Consider the following 14490-nt stretch of genomic DNA (forward strand, 5'->3'; position numbering starts at 1 on the left):
CAGTCGGTTGAGCGTCCGACTTGGGCTCAGGTCACGATCTCGTACTCTGTGAGTTCGAGCCCCGCGTCGGGCTCTGTGCTGACAGCTCGGAGCCCGGAGCCTGCTTCGGATTCTGTGTCTCCCTCTCTCTCTGCCCCTCCCCCGCTCGTGCCCTGTCTCTCTCTCTCTCTCTCTCTCTCTGTCAAAAATAAATAAACATTAAAAAAAAATTTAAAAAAAGCACAGGCAGTAAGATGTTGACAAACCTCCGTGATCACTGCTGGGTGTTATGATAAGGGGTGTGTTTTAGGAGTCTGTGTGTGCCTGTGTTCCCTAGTTTCCAAAATACAGCATGCAAATGTTTTTCATTTACAGTAAAGAAAAAGTTACTTAAGCAAAACAACTCCTGAGATACCACAGGACCTCCTGGAATGCAAGCAATGCCCCATTTTGCAGCTCATCCAGGGTCAACGCCTCTGTCATTCCACACCCCTTGACGCTCAGTTCCCTTGAAAAGAGTTGCCCAGGTCCCGTCGATGGGTTAGAATATGCTTTGCATTTTTCCCGTCTTTGCCTCTACGGCCACCTCTCTGAGTTCATTGCTCAGTCGTGATTTCATCGGGCCATTTCCCCGCTCGGACCTCCCCCGACTCCTTGAGCTGCAGTTGAAGGCCTCCCCACCTCACGTGCCCCGCCATCATGAATCACAGCCTGGTCTCCTTAACTAGGGCTCCCAACGCACTGTGTATTTTTCCGCCCGTGTTTTGGCTCAGACTACCCCCAAGGTACCCCGCGTACCCAAGGGTCTTTCTCCTTTTCTGTTTCCTTCGGGGCAGAGCTGAAAATCCACCCTATCTGTGATTCCGGCCCCCACCACCCTCAGAGGAGATACATTTCTACTTCGCAACCCATTCGTGTTACACAGAGAATAACGAGGATAATACAAATAATCCTTTCTCTCTCTCTCTCTTTTTTTTTTTTTTAAATTTCTCCTTTAGATCGGGTGTCTTTATTTCCTTCCCGTAGCTCAGCAGCCTAGTAAATAGTAGAAAATTAAGGTTTGGAAGGAAACATAAGACTTTCCGGGACAGGACGCTCGTACCTTTCTATCAACGCAATCCTTTAATAAGTGAATAGAGGAGCAGCTGATTTCAGTGCTGCCACCAAAGCCCTGTGGCTTTGGTTCTCTTTCCCCGGCTCCTCCTGGGGGGGGGGGGGGGGGGGCGGTCCCTAACAGAAGCCCACCAACCGGAGGGTGTTGGGGAAAGTCTTCCGCATGCTCATGCACTTTTCCTGGTCGATGTACAGGGAATTGGCTTTGACGGCCAGGTCGTGCTCCAGGGTGGCTTTGGTGTGGACCAGCGACTGCAAGGTGTCCTCTGCCTCCTTCAGACGCTGCTGCAAGGTCTGGATGGTGTCGTCCACCTCGTATACTTCATTGACAAGGCTGCGGAGGCAGAGAAGCGCCCGGTTAGGTTGGCGGAAGTCACTCCCCCGAGACCGGCTATGTGCCGAATTAAGGGCCTGCATGGTTACTGGATTCCCACTGGACGGTGGCTGCTGGGCTGAGTCCCCCAGCAGCCCCACGGGGCACCCCGACGTCAGAAAAAAAGGAACCAGTGCTTGGGCTCCCTTGTGGTTGCGGTACCAGGCCGGGGCCACTCCCCTTAACCACACCCAGAATCCAAAAAGCAAGGATTTGGTTGGGAGTTCAAGCCCCACGCTGGGCTCCGCGCTGGGAGTGGATTCTACTTTTAAAAAAATATTTATATTTTTTCTTTCTTTCTTTTTTTTTTTTTACATTTATTTATGTTTGAGAGACGGAGAGAGACAGAGCACAAGTGGGGGAGGGACAGAGAGAGGAGACACAGAATCCGAAGCAGGCTCCGGGCCCCGAGCTGTCGCACAGAGCCCGATGGGGGCCCGAACTCATGGACCGCGAGGTCATGAACCAGCTGAAGTCAAGATGCTTAACCGACTGAGCCACTCAGGCGCCCCCAAAATGTCATATTTTAAAACAGAGGCAAAACTTGTAAACCTGTGACAGTGTGACATTTTTTTAAATAGTAAAAATGGGGGGGGATCAAAGCTCAGCTGGACTTTCTTATACTTATTTCATCATGGAAATTATTTTCATCGTTAGGGACTTTACTCAGTGGCTAAAATGCAGCACAAACTGTCAACATAGCCTGGGGGCGGGGGGGGGGACAGTGGGAGGGGTTAGTTAATGGGACATTCCTCGGATCATAATGCCCCTGCCCCCCAGCAGCGTCCCCAGGTAAGGCCTCAAGTTCCCAGAGTCAACGTACTTGTAAAGGCAGGAAAACATAATAAACAGGAAGCTGATCGTGCTTGAAATCAGCTACAGAACACTGTGGAACAGGCTGTAGTTCCAATTACCTTGTGACGGTAAAAAGAAACATGACACGTTTTTCATTAAGATAAAAGAGAAAAAAAGATTCATTCCATGGAAAAACCTATAGCATCTCCTCAAGTTACATGGGTCAATATTGTTTGAATTGTTTCCTTGAGTATCAGTGAAACTTCCCCCAAACGTCTGTTGACCTTGTCAACGGTGAACTGCCTGGTCTGCTCTGAGCCGCTGCTCTCTTTTGTTCTCTTTTCTACTGGGGTATTACTTTTATCTTATTCATTTGCAAAGAGCTCTTTCAGTATTAGGCATGCTGATTTTTTTTTTTTTTTTGCTGTTTTTTTTTTGTTTGTTTGTTTTGTTTTGTTTTTGGTCTGCCTTCCTTCTGGCAAATGTTTTCCCTAAGTTGTTTTTTGCCTTTTTGATTTTGGTTATGATGTTTTTATTATACGTATGATTTCAATTTTTTACAGTAAGCCAAATCTTTCCCTCTCTCTCTCTTTCGGTGATTCCTTCCACCGTGTTTGTATTTAGAAAGTCTTTCTCTTCCTGAGGAGCAGTTAAGCAGGCGCTCCTTTACCCACGGATTTGGCCAATTACACTGAGGAGAGAGGACTACGTGGTCACTTAAGAGAAAGAATAGGAAACAGTTTATAAAAAGACAATAATAGGGGCCCCTGGGTGGCTCAGGCGGTTAAGCATCTGACTCTTGATTTCAGTTCAGGTCATGATCTCACGGTTCGTGAGTTCAAGCCCCACGTCAGGCTCTGTGCTGGCAGAGCAGAGCCTGCTTGGGATTCTCTCTCTTTTTCCCCCTCTCTCTGCCCATCCCTCCCCCCCCACTCATGCTGTCTCTGTCTCTCTGAAAATAAATAAATAAACTTAATACAATTTAAAAACCAGGGACGCCTGGGGGCTCAGTGTGTTAAGCATCTGATTTCAGCTCAGGTCATGATCTCACGGTTCATGAGTTCGAGCCCCGCGTCGGGCTCTGTGCTGACAGCTCGGAGCCTGGAGCCTGTTTCGGATTCTGTGTCTCCCTTTCTCTCTGCCCTTTCCCCTACTCATGCTCTGTCTCTCTCTGTCTCTCAAAAATAAATAAATGTTAAAACGATTTTTTTAATTAAAAAAACAGAATAATAATGATAGCAACACACTTATTAACTACTTTATTATATATAAATATAGTATATAACATGTATATGTGTATTATATACATTCTATACATGTAGTGTATATATATATATATACATATATATATATATATGCATATGTATACACAGTCCTAAGTACTTTCCATGATCAGACAATTTAATCCCCATAACAATACCACAAAGTAGATACTACGATTATCCCCATTTTACAGATGACAAAACCAAGGCATAGGAATTTAGGTAACTCTCCTAAACTCTCCTAGTTTTGCATGGAACTAGCCATCAGCTGCTTTTATTTTTTTTTTATTTTTTTAATGTTTTTATTTATTTTTGAGACAGAGAGAGACAGAGCATGAGCGGGGAAGGGGCAGAGAGAGAGGGAGACACAGAATCCGAAGCAGGCTCCAGGCTCTGAGCTGTCAGCACAGAGCCCGACGCGGGGCTCGAACTCACGGACTATGAGATCATGACCTGAGCCGAAGTCGGACGCTCAACCGACTGAGCCACCCAGGTGCCCCTTTCAGCTGCTTTTAATTACCGTGCTGCTCCCCTGTCTGACTCTAGTCTGTTGAAAACACAACTTCAAATTTACCAAATTTTAACTAGTGATTCAATATTAAGGTCTTCTTAAAAAAAAAAAATTAACGTCGTCTTTATTTGGGAATTCATTTGTCAGCAGACTGGAGGGGCACGGAATTAATCAAAATCTACAATAATATAGGGGCACCTGACTGGCTCAGTTGGTAGAGCATGTGACTCGTGATCTCAGGGTCATGAGTTTGAGCCCCACATTAAGCATGGAGCCTACTTTTAAAAAAATTTTCTTAACGTTTATTTATTATTGAGAGAGCATGAGCAGGGGAGGGGCAGAGAGAGAGGGAGACACAGAATCCGAAGCAGGCTCCAGGCTCCGAGCTGTCAGCACAGAACCCGACGCGGGGCTCGAACTCACAAACCGCGAGATCGTGACCTGAGCCGAAGTCGGACGCTTAACCGACTGAGCCACCCGGGCGCCCCTAAAAACATAAAATAAAATAGACAGTAATAATATAAAGAGAACAGTGACAATGAACAGAATAAAGATACGGTGTCCCTAGAGATAGAAAGGGATTTCTCCATCATAGAAAAACACCCAGGCCATGAGAAAATCATTATACCAAGGCAACCGTATAGCTTCACAGAACCCTGCAGCTGGAAAATAAATGTGAGAGGTCATCAAGCCCGGCTTCCTTGTTTGGCAGGCAAGGAAATTGAGCTGGGGGACTGATGAACTGCCCTCTCCACAGGCAGGCGGCCCACATGAATTTATAAGCTTCACACGGTTATCCAGGAAACCAAGAAGGAAATAAGGAGCCTCGCTGGCCATAATAAGGAACTGGGTCCTATTTCCTGCCCCTGCCCTCTCCGCTCCCTGCAAGCAAAGCACAGAAGCAGAGACCCGGGGAGCTGGCTTCAGGATACAGGACCCCGTTGGGTAAGACCGTCTCGTTCCTATTTGTAATCCCCACAATGTAGGGTTGCCAGGTAATATACGGGATGCCCAGTTAAATTTGAATTCCGGATAAATGTGCAATTTTTTCAGGATACTAGTTTTTTAATTGCAACAGATGACACGCAACATAGAATTTACCATCTTAACCATTAAAAAAAAAAAATTGCAGTTTGTTTATTTGAGATAGAAAGCATGAGTGGGAGAGGGAGGGGCAGAGAGAGAGGGGGAGAGAGAGAATCCCAAGCAAGCTCCACACTGTCAGCACAGAGCCCCACGCGGGGCTCAAACCCACGAACCGTGAGATCATGACCTGAGCCGAAGTCGGACGCTCAACCGACTGAGCCCCCCAGACGCCCCTTCTCACTCATCTTTCAAGGCCACATCTCACCCCTGGCTTCCTTGTTCTCCGCAGATCACAGAGAGCTGTTCTGCTGAAACCACTCATTTTGGGAGGGGAATTACAGAACTGAAAAAACATTTTGCGTTCAAATACAAATAAAGCTACCGTCATTTTTTTTTTTTTTTTTTTTTTTTTTTTTAACGTACCAAGATTATTTAAGTGAAGCAGAGCCTGGTCTGGCCTCCCACCAAAGATGCCAAAAATGTTTTAGCATTGCTTTTGAAAGAACCCCTTCGGAAAACTTGAAATGAAAACAAAAGTCTGGACACGAAAACTGCAATTTTTCACTCACTCCCCTGAGTCCACGGTCTTTCTCGTTTCTTCATCTACACGGCCAAAGGGTTCCTCTCCGAAGGATGAGGGTGAATAAGGAAAATGATCCCCTCCCTCAGTCGTCATCCCAAATTCCACGGCTGTTCCTCTAGGACCGTATCTTTTGGCAACGACACTTTAACGAGAAATCTTGACGGAAACAAAAGTCGGTTTTGTCCTGAGGTCAGGAAAGGGGCAGGGGCCACAGACATACTGTGGGTTCTACAGGAAGCAAAGGGAGAGTAAATTCTGCGTAGCCCTGAAGGGGGAAGAAGGTAAAAATCACGCAGCCCTGAATGCCTCCTTGTCTGCTTAGACGACTTAGACGGCTGCTCAGAAACCTTTTAAAAAGCAGCCCCTTGTGTGTCGGTTGGATGGCAGTGTGAACAATTTTTGGACCCCCGTCTCCCCTTCTGGTGCCGCTGCAGAAACTCTCAGAGAAGGAAACTTCGCTCAGCGTCCCCGGATAATATTTTCAGAGAGCCACAACCTGCGAGCAAATCCTAAAGGGGCCGGATGGGCCTTGCTCTCACTCCCGGCGTCCTGGGAAGCAAACGGGCGCTGCAGACTGGCCGTCGGGGGACCTGCCTGGCCTCCAGGGTGGCGGAGGTCAGCTCACCCCGAATAATGCCCGGGCTGCGTGTGGGGAGGGGCTCCCTGGAACCCACTTGGGGAAGCGTGGTGCCAGCCTGGGTGCACTGCTCTGTGATGGCCCGGACGGCCGCCCCGCCGGGAGAAAGGCAGCCGCTCCGTTGGCCTATCGGCTGAAGCACGCTTCTTAGCATCCGACGCACCCGCCGTAGGGGAATGGTACAATCACCACCCCCGTGAGAGGCGGGGAGAGAGATGGTTGATTGGGTTGAATGGGGCTCTGCGGTGCGGTGGGCAAGGACTCACTCTGCGTCTCTACCCGCTTGTGCCTCAGTTTCCTTGTTTGTAAAATGCGGGTAGTCAGTGAGGTCCTGGAGGGCTGAGGACGGGCCCCGGCACTGAACGAGAGCCAAGCAGCCACTCTATCCCGGCCGTCGCCCTCTTTCTTATCTTCACCATCGTTGGATTGTTGGCCTCACAGCCATCTCCCTTGGCCTCCGAGGAATCCACACTTGTGTCTCCGGCCGGGGGCTCAAAGCTGTTTTAGCCCTAGGATAAATCCTTTGTGATGATGAGGGAACCCCATCCGGGAACCAGGCGGGAGACAAGACCAGCGGGCGGCCGTCCCCCCGCCACCAACCACCGGCACCAGAAAGGAATCTGGAAGTTCAAGCGCAGCCCCTTTTGGCCTCCACTTGCTATAAGTTCGATTTGCTTCCGCACGGGGCCTTTCCTGACCTGAGAAGGGCAATGATGAAATCCAGAAAGAAAAGGCAAACTGGCAGGTGTTGGGAAATTGGACGTGAAGCCAGAATGTGGGGCGGAGCGGAGGGTGTGGGGTGGGGTGGGGGGAAGCTTTGGCCAATTTCCCAGGAACCCATCCCAAAAAGGGATGTTTGAAGTTAAAATCATCATCCTAATCAGATGCATCTAGCGTTCAGCGGCCTCCGAATCTTCCTGTTCCTGTGTATGTGCAGGACGTGATGATGGCCAGCTGCTTTTGATTTCTACTGAGAACAGAATACACTGAAATGAGCCTAACAAAAAGGGTCCTAGGGGACCACGATGATGGTCCTAATGAGGACAAGAGATATTAAATGCCAAGAGAGGCCAATGAGAACAAGTGAGTGAGAGCAAATAGACAGGGGTCATTGGAACTGGTACCACACGCCCCTTTTCTGATGAGTCCCAGGCGCTGAAATACACACAGGAAACAACACTTACAAGAGAGGTACTTATAAGAGAGGTGTTCTGGAAACCCCAGACCCCAGGAGAGTGCAGAGGAACCCGGACGCCCCACTGGCCCCAATGAATGAGCCTCAATGTTTATTATCATTTTTTTTTTTTGCATATAGTATTGGTATCATTTCCTTTTTTTTTTTTTTTTGTGGTGGATTGTACACGCAAAAAACTTACCATTTATTTACTATAAAATTTTTTTTAAGTTTCTTTTTGACAGAGAGACAGAGAGAGAGAGAGAGAGAGACATAGCATGAGCAGGGGAGAGGCAGAGACAGAGGGAGACACAGAATCCGAAGCGGGCTCCGGGCTCTGAGACATCAGCACAGAGCCCGATGCAGGGCTCGAACGCACGGACTGGGAGATCATGACCCGAGCCGAAGTCAGATGCTGAACCCACTGAGCCACCCAGGCGCCCCCATCTCAACTGTTTATAAGCATACAGTTCAGTGGCATTAAATACTTTCAAACTGTGGGGCCTCCCGTCACCACCACCCACCCCCAGAATTATCATTCATTCTCCTCAATTGCAACGTCGTGCCCATCGTGAATAATTACGAACACTTTTGAAGGAGGCTCCTACAGAATCAGCATCACTGTGCTCCGCGATCTGACCGGTGTGAAAGCAGGAAGCGCCTTCATGAAGACCACAGAGCCACCATCGGGCCGGTGGGTTGCCCCCCAGGCGCGTCCCTCCCAGCCTGGCCCTCCTGCCAGGGGCGCTCTCCCGCCTCACCGTAGCTGAGCCATGTCCCGGCAGAGCTCTATGTTGGGTCTCCTGGTGCGCTCGTCCAGTCTGGTCTGAGCCACCTTCAGGAAGGCGGACTTGTCCTTGATGGCCTTCTTGATGGATTCTATGGTCATCTCAGTCTGGAAGATCTCCTGCAGGGTCTGTAGGGAGAGGAGCAAATGCCTGAGGCTTCTTGCATTTGAGGAGAGGGCCCCTTGCCTTCCCGTGGGGAGGGGGTTTCTCTGAGCTCCTTGATCCCTCCCAGCCCCATCCCTTGGGAATCTCCGGAGAGCTGACTGTGGGCATCTCTTCCCAGGGCCAGGTGCCACCTGCCAGGTGGGGAGAGTATTTACACGATAGAGATGAGCAAAGACTGCAAATTGGAGCTTCCTTCCCACCCACAACCGCTAGATCACCTGTTGTTAAATATTTAGCAGCACACGTGTGTGCCTAAGGCGGGAGGTGTGAGTGGCCCTTACTTCCCTCCTCAATCAGGACGTCCTGCCTCTTTGTCTTCTTACTAGCCTCATAGAGGCGTTTTCCTGCTGGTGGACGATTTGCCTTAATCAAGTTCAAGTTTCTGGGTGTCTCACTTGCGTGAGAGGAGCACTGGCAGTTTGGGGGTCCTGACTTTTCTCTTTTCATAAAGAGGGTTCCCCCCACCCCGAAACTGCATCACCCTGGATCCCTCCCTGGTCTCTTCTCCTAGACCCTGACAATTCCGCCTTCTGCCACGACCTTGACCTCTGCACTCCCAATTCTCCCCATCAGTCCACCACTCTCCCCTTCCTCGGCCACCTTCCTGTGGCCTGGAGACACATCCCAGGGTCACCCAACCTCTTTTAAAACCTCGTGTCTTTACCACCACCGTCTCCACCCTTTCCCCCTTGCGGAACTCTCATGTAACCTCGCAGATTCGGCACTTGCGGGATCCAGGAGCCCTTAAAACTGTCCCTGGAGCCCTGACCTCTCTCCCAAGCTTTCAACAACTGCTCGAAGATCATTCTGCTGTTCCTGTCACTGAAGCCACCCTCAGGGGCTCCCTGCCCCGCCCCGAGGACATCCCCATCTCTCACCAATGAAAACAATCGTTCCTTCTGCTGAACAGACTTAACGTTTTATCTGTGGCCCCAAGGAGTTCTTTCTGCACCTTTCTGGTCTTTTCTACTTTCGCGCCTTGTCTCTGTCTCTCTAAGATACAAGATGGCAGGACCAGTGTGTTGCCCATGTGTGTTTACCCCCCAAAGTGCCCAGCATAGTACTTCGGATGCAGCTGGTAGGGGCTGAATGCTATTCTCTTCCACAGCCCCCCAAAAGTTCCTGTGTCCAAATCCTAACCCCAGTGTCTCAGAATGTGATTGTATTTGAAGAAAGTGCCTCTCAGAGAGGCAATTATGTTAAAAAGAGGTCATTGGGGGGGAGGGGGGGCGCCTGGGGGCTCAGTCGGTTACGCATCTGACTTCGGCTCAGGTCACCATCTCACAGTTTGTGGGTTTGAGCCTCACGTCGGATCCTCTCTCCACGCCACCCCCCCCGCCCCTTCCCCGCTCATGTGCCTTTCCTCTTTCTCTCAAAAATAATTAAAAAAAAAATTTTTTTTTAAATGAGGTCATGAGGGTAGGTCCTAGTCCAGTACGACTGGTGTCCTCATAAGCAGAGATTAGGACACGAGCAGGCACGGAGGGAAGAGCATGGGACATATAGGGAGAAGATGGCCATCTGTAAGCCAAGGAGAGAGACCTCAGAAGAGACCAACCCTACCCTGCTGACTCTTCAATCTTGGGACTTGCAGCTTCCAGAATTGTGAGAAAATCGATTTGTGGTGTGTAAGCCACCCGGTCTGTCGTGCTTTGTCACGACAGCCTTAGCCAACTGATGCAGAAGTAAATACAGGTTCGTTGAACAAAGGGACTCCGATCACGCGAGCCTTCTAGAGGCCTTTGGAATAGCTTTGGACTGCCCCGTGGACACCTTCCCACTGATGCGTCCTACCGTGTGGCTCCAGCCCGCCTTGGCAAGTTTCTCTTCCCAGGACACACGCCATCCGTTTACAGACCTGACCTCCGCCTCTGACCGGCCACCTCCTGAGGCTTTGCTGGAGACGTCACTCCGCCTGAATGTTCCCTTCCTTCCCCAGACCCCGGCGACACTTTCTGTATTTAGTATCTGGCGACCGCGGTTTATAACTTTCTATCGTTACTGATTATTCATGAGCTTCCCGTGTGTCGCTGGGAAGCTTCACAAATACAAGCCTCCTGGGGACACGACGGACTATCTTACTTCTCTCTTCTGTAGCACGCTGCCCAGCTCAACAGATCTCCTGCCCAAAGAAGACACCAGGAGAAGGGGACTTCAACTGCTGCCATCCAGGAGAGCCTGGTGCCCCCAGGGGGATAATATCACCTTCCAGCAACATGGCTGAATGCGTCAGGTTCTTAAAATAAGAAATGAAAACCCATACGCAGCATAATCCACAGAAATCATAACGGCTCCAAGAGAGACGCGAAAGAAAGAGCTCCTTGTTTATCTTGAAACACTCAACTTCTGCTGAAATCCTTCATTTTATTGTCATCGTAAAACGTTTATGCTTAGAGCACTTTAAGAAGTTCAATATCAGAAACACTTTGAACCACCTAATCGTTTCCTGGTTTGGGTTTTGTATGCCAGAAAAAGGGCCTGAAATAATTGAACAGAAAACATCCCTGCCATATGTTCTAATAATACATTTGCTTCCTAGTTACATCCAGCGATCCATTAAACTTTAACCATAATATTTTTGTTTCTATTAACTACTAGGAACCTTTCCATGCACAGTGCATTCTTTGTATTCCAAACACAAGTGGATTCCGATTTCATTTTGACACCTGGCTACGTGGCTAAAATAAACGGCGTGCTTTGTACCGGCTTTAATTTTTCTCAGTCTGGATGGCCAGGAGGTCATGCGTCTTACGGCATCTCGGCGGCAGCGGTGAGAGATTTGTGATCTCAGAGCCCCCTGCCCCATCTATCCGGGTCAGCCAAGGGGTACCACGGGCGCTTGATTTACCTTCGCTAAGTGAATCTGAATCTTATTTTTAGCATCTGCAGTCTCAGCAATACGATTGGTGAAAGACAAGTTCACTTTGTTGAACTGATTCCACATCTCGTTGGCAGTCACAACCAACAGGTTGTGAATGTCGTCCCTTAGCTTGGAAGAGGCCGCTCGCGTACTTTGGGAATGGAGAACATTGTCATCCGTAAATTTGGCCCAGGACTCGGGCACTGAGACCCTGGAGGGAAAAAAAAAAAGTAGAATCATACGTGGGTGACAAGGATGAATCGGCCTAGATGGTCTGCAGGAAATCATTCATTTTGTGAAAGACAGAACCCCATAGCAATGAATCCTGGTTTTATTGCCTAAAATATAAACATCAGAGCAAAGCTTGTTGACACTTTTCTTAATTGTTCCTTATTTTCCTGCTAATATTTCTGTAAATCCAAAGCATACACTAAGTCCAGTCGGGAGGCCTGGGGGGATTGATGAAGGGTATCAGCGTGTTGAGTCATAAGAAATGTGTCTCACTGGCCCACTAAACATATGAAGAAACATCCAACTTCAGGAGTAATCAAGGAAGTACTAATGAAAACAGTAATATAGTAATAACCCTTTACTGGAATAGCAAAGAGTGAAGAGAATGATAATGTTGTGGTGAGCATGTTTTAAACGTGTTTTAATGTTTATTTATTCATGGGGGGAGGGGCAGAGAGAGAGGGACAGACAGAGAATCCCCAGCAAGATTCCCCGATGCGGGCTCAAGCTCACGAACTGTGAGATCATGACCTGAATCGAAATCAAGAGTCAGATGCTTACCCAATTGAGCCAGCCAGGTGCCCCAAGGCAAGGAAAATATGCTTCATTTCAACTGTGGTCATGGTGATACAGGCATAGAAATTGGTCAAAACCCACCCAAATGTACACCAAATGTATTTCAGTGTAGGTGAATTTCACTTCAATCAAGTTGGGTTTTTTTTTTTTTTTTAAGGGAAGGATTGGAAAAAGACCATGAACCCAAGACTGCATCCAGGGGCCTGGCATGGAAACCACTGATGGAACAAGTTTAATGTTCAACATTTAAAGCAACAAGCAGTGATGGGGCGCCTGGGTGGCTCAGTTGGGTAAGCGTCCGACTTCGGCTCCGGTCGTGACCTCACAGTTTGTGGGTTCAAGCCCCAAGTTGGGCTCTGGGCTGACAGCTCGGAGCCTGGAGCCTGCTTCAGATTCTGTGTCTCCCGCTCTCTCTACCCTTCCCCCACTTGCACTCTGTCTCTGTCTCTCAAAATAAGTAAACGTTAAAAAAAAATTTTTTTTAAGCAACAAGCAGTGATGATAAAACAGGAAGCTGTTTTTTTATCCCACAGTTTCTGCTTCAAGTAGCTGTTATTTTCACAGGTAGAACTATAAACAAATATTCTTTTTTTGAGCTTTTAAAAATATGTATTCTTGAAGTACAGTGGATTACAACATCCTAATAGTTTCAGGTGTACAACACAGTGATTTGATGATTCTATACATTACTCAGTGCTCACCACAATAAGTGTAAACAACAAATATTCTTTTACAAAATAATACAGGATGCAAGAGTCAAGGCCTGACGGAGAAATATGCACGCTTACTGAAGATCCGTCCAAAGCAGGGAGGATCTTTTCTCTTCCCATGTTTTCCACTTCTAACCTGCATCATTTTGAAGGGAGAGAGAACGAATCAAATGACGTCAAAATCCTAGAAGTGCTTCGTGCCCAACTTACGTCGCATCGACCCTCTCCACTCCGCGAAAGTAGCTGACACCATCCGACGTGTTGCGCAGATGGTGGCATTTATCGTCGATTCGGTAAGCTGCCTGTTTGTCACTCAGGTCCTTCTCCAGCTCGTGCTGGGAAGCTCTGTTAGCTCTGTTAACACCGAGTGGGGGAAACGGAACTTCAGGTTTAGGCAACAATTTGATATGAGGAAGAGTAAATACCCTTCTGTGCAGGGACCCATCCACCACTGCGGTCTGGGTCTCTCCTCTCGCCCACAATGTCCAGCTTCCCAATTAACAGGCACCCTCCCCGAAGGTGTCCATACATGCGAGTAATTAGAACCCTGCCCACACTGCCCCTCCCATGGTGTGTGGTGGGGCTTGGGAGAGAAGAGGTGCAGACAAACAGAAGGTTTGAAGCCCTGAGGCTGGGGCCCATCTTCCTCACACAAGCCCTGTTCCAGGAAGGATACTGGTTTAAAGTAATCTGTCCACACCTGTGCCTCTCTTTCCTTCTTCTTTTCCCTCTTCTATATCCTAATCCCCCCATTCTTTGAGTCCCACTCTGTGAGAAGTTTTGAGACATTTAAAGCCAGCTTCCCTCCATCTAAAAGTGACTTCAGTTTGTGCTCACGGGAGGCTGAAGAAGTTTGCCAGGAGATAGAAACCAAGAGTCAAAATTCAGCTCTGGGGCAGGGGAGAGAGTGCTTGAAAGCAGATCAGGAATTGGTGGCCCCCAGGCTCATATGCTCCAGCAGCCACCCTTCTGGGAAGGAAGAGACTCTCAGATGCATGGTGCTTCCTGCTCTGCCAAACAGAGAAGAGACCCAGCAGTTCACCACGAGAGAGATGGGCCCGTGGGGTGGGCATGGGTGACGGGTGAGCCACATCTTTACTCAGGCAGCAGTCGATTCAACAAATGCCTGAATGTCCACTACATGTCAGGCACTGTTCTCCAAGCCCGAATGCATCCATGGACAAGGCAAACATCTCTTCTCTAAAGAAGCTGACATTCTAGCAGGAGGAGACAGGCAATACCCCTAAGGAATAAGGAAATCGTGTGGTTGGTTAGCAGAACAAGGCAGAAAACAAAGCAGGGAAAGGGAAACAAGAGTGTGAGTGATTATTTAAATAAGATGGTCAGAGTAAGACTCCTTAAGGAGGCAGTGTTTGAGCAAAGACTTGCAGGAGGAAGAAATAGATCAGGCAGGACCTTGCTGGGTGTTGGAAGGAGTCAAGTTTTGTTCCGAGTGAAGGGAGAGACCGCTGATGTACAATTTTAAAGGATCATTTGGTGCTGGGTTGAGAACAGACAGCAGGGGACAGGTAGACCCATTAGCAGATGGGTACAGTTAAGTTACGCAGGAGAAGGATAGTAGTGGCTTTGACCAACGGGGTAGTGGTAAAGGAGGTGACAAGCGTTCGGATTCTGAGTGTTTTAAAG

The 14490-nt window shown here is 48.5% G+C and overlaps 1 protein-coding gene across 2 annotated transcripts in view; it reads right to left on the reverse strand.

The window, feature by feature from the left end:
- Positions 1–1082: 1082 nt before the first annotated feature.
- Positions 1083–14490, reverse strand: part of TEKT3 (tektin 3) — a 35718-nt gene continuing 22310 nt past the window's right edge. For both annotated transcript variants that reach the window (XM_042967288.1, XM_007080745.3), the window contains exons 5-8: positions 13054–13197; positions 11315–11537; positions 8275–8429; positions 1083–1426 (exon numbers count right to left, since the gene is read on the reverse strand). In XM_042967288.1, the coding sequence (XP_042823222.1) occupies positions 1210–1426; positions 8275–8429; positions 11315–11537; positions 13054–13197 (739 nt within the window). In that variant the 3' untranslated portion in view covers positions 1083–1209. The remainder of the gene's footprint in view (positions 1427–8274; positions 8430–11314; positions 11538–13053; positions 13198–14490) is intronic.

Source organism: Panthera tigris, chromosome E1 (genome assembly GCF_018350195.1).
Source record: "Panthera tigris isolate Pti1 chromosome E1, P.tigris_Pti1_mat1.1, whole genome shotgun sequence".
NCBI lineage: Eukaryota > Metazoa > Chordata > Mammalia > Carnivora > Felidae > Panthera > Panthera tigris.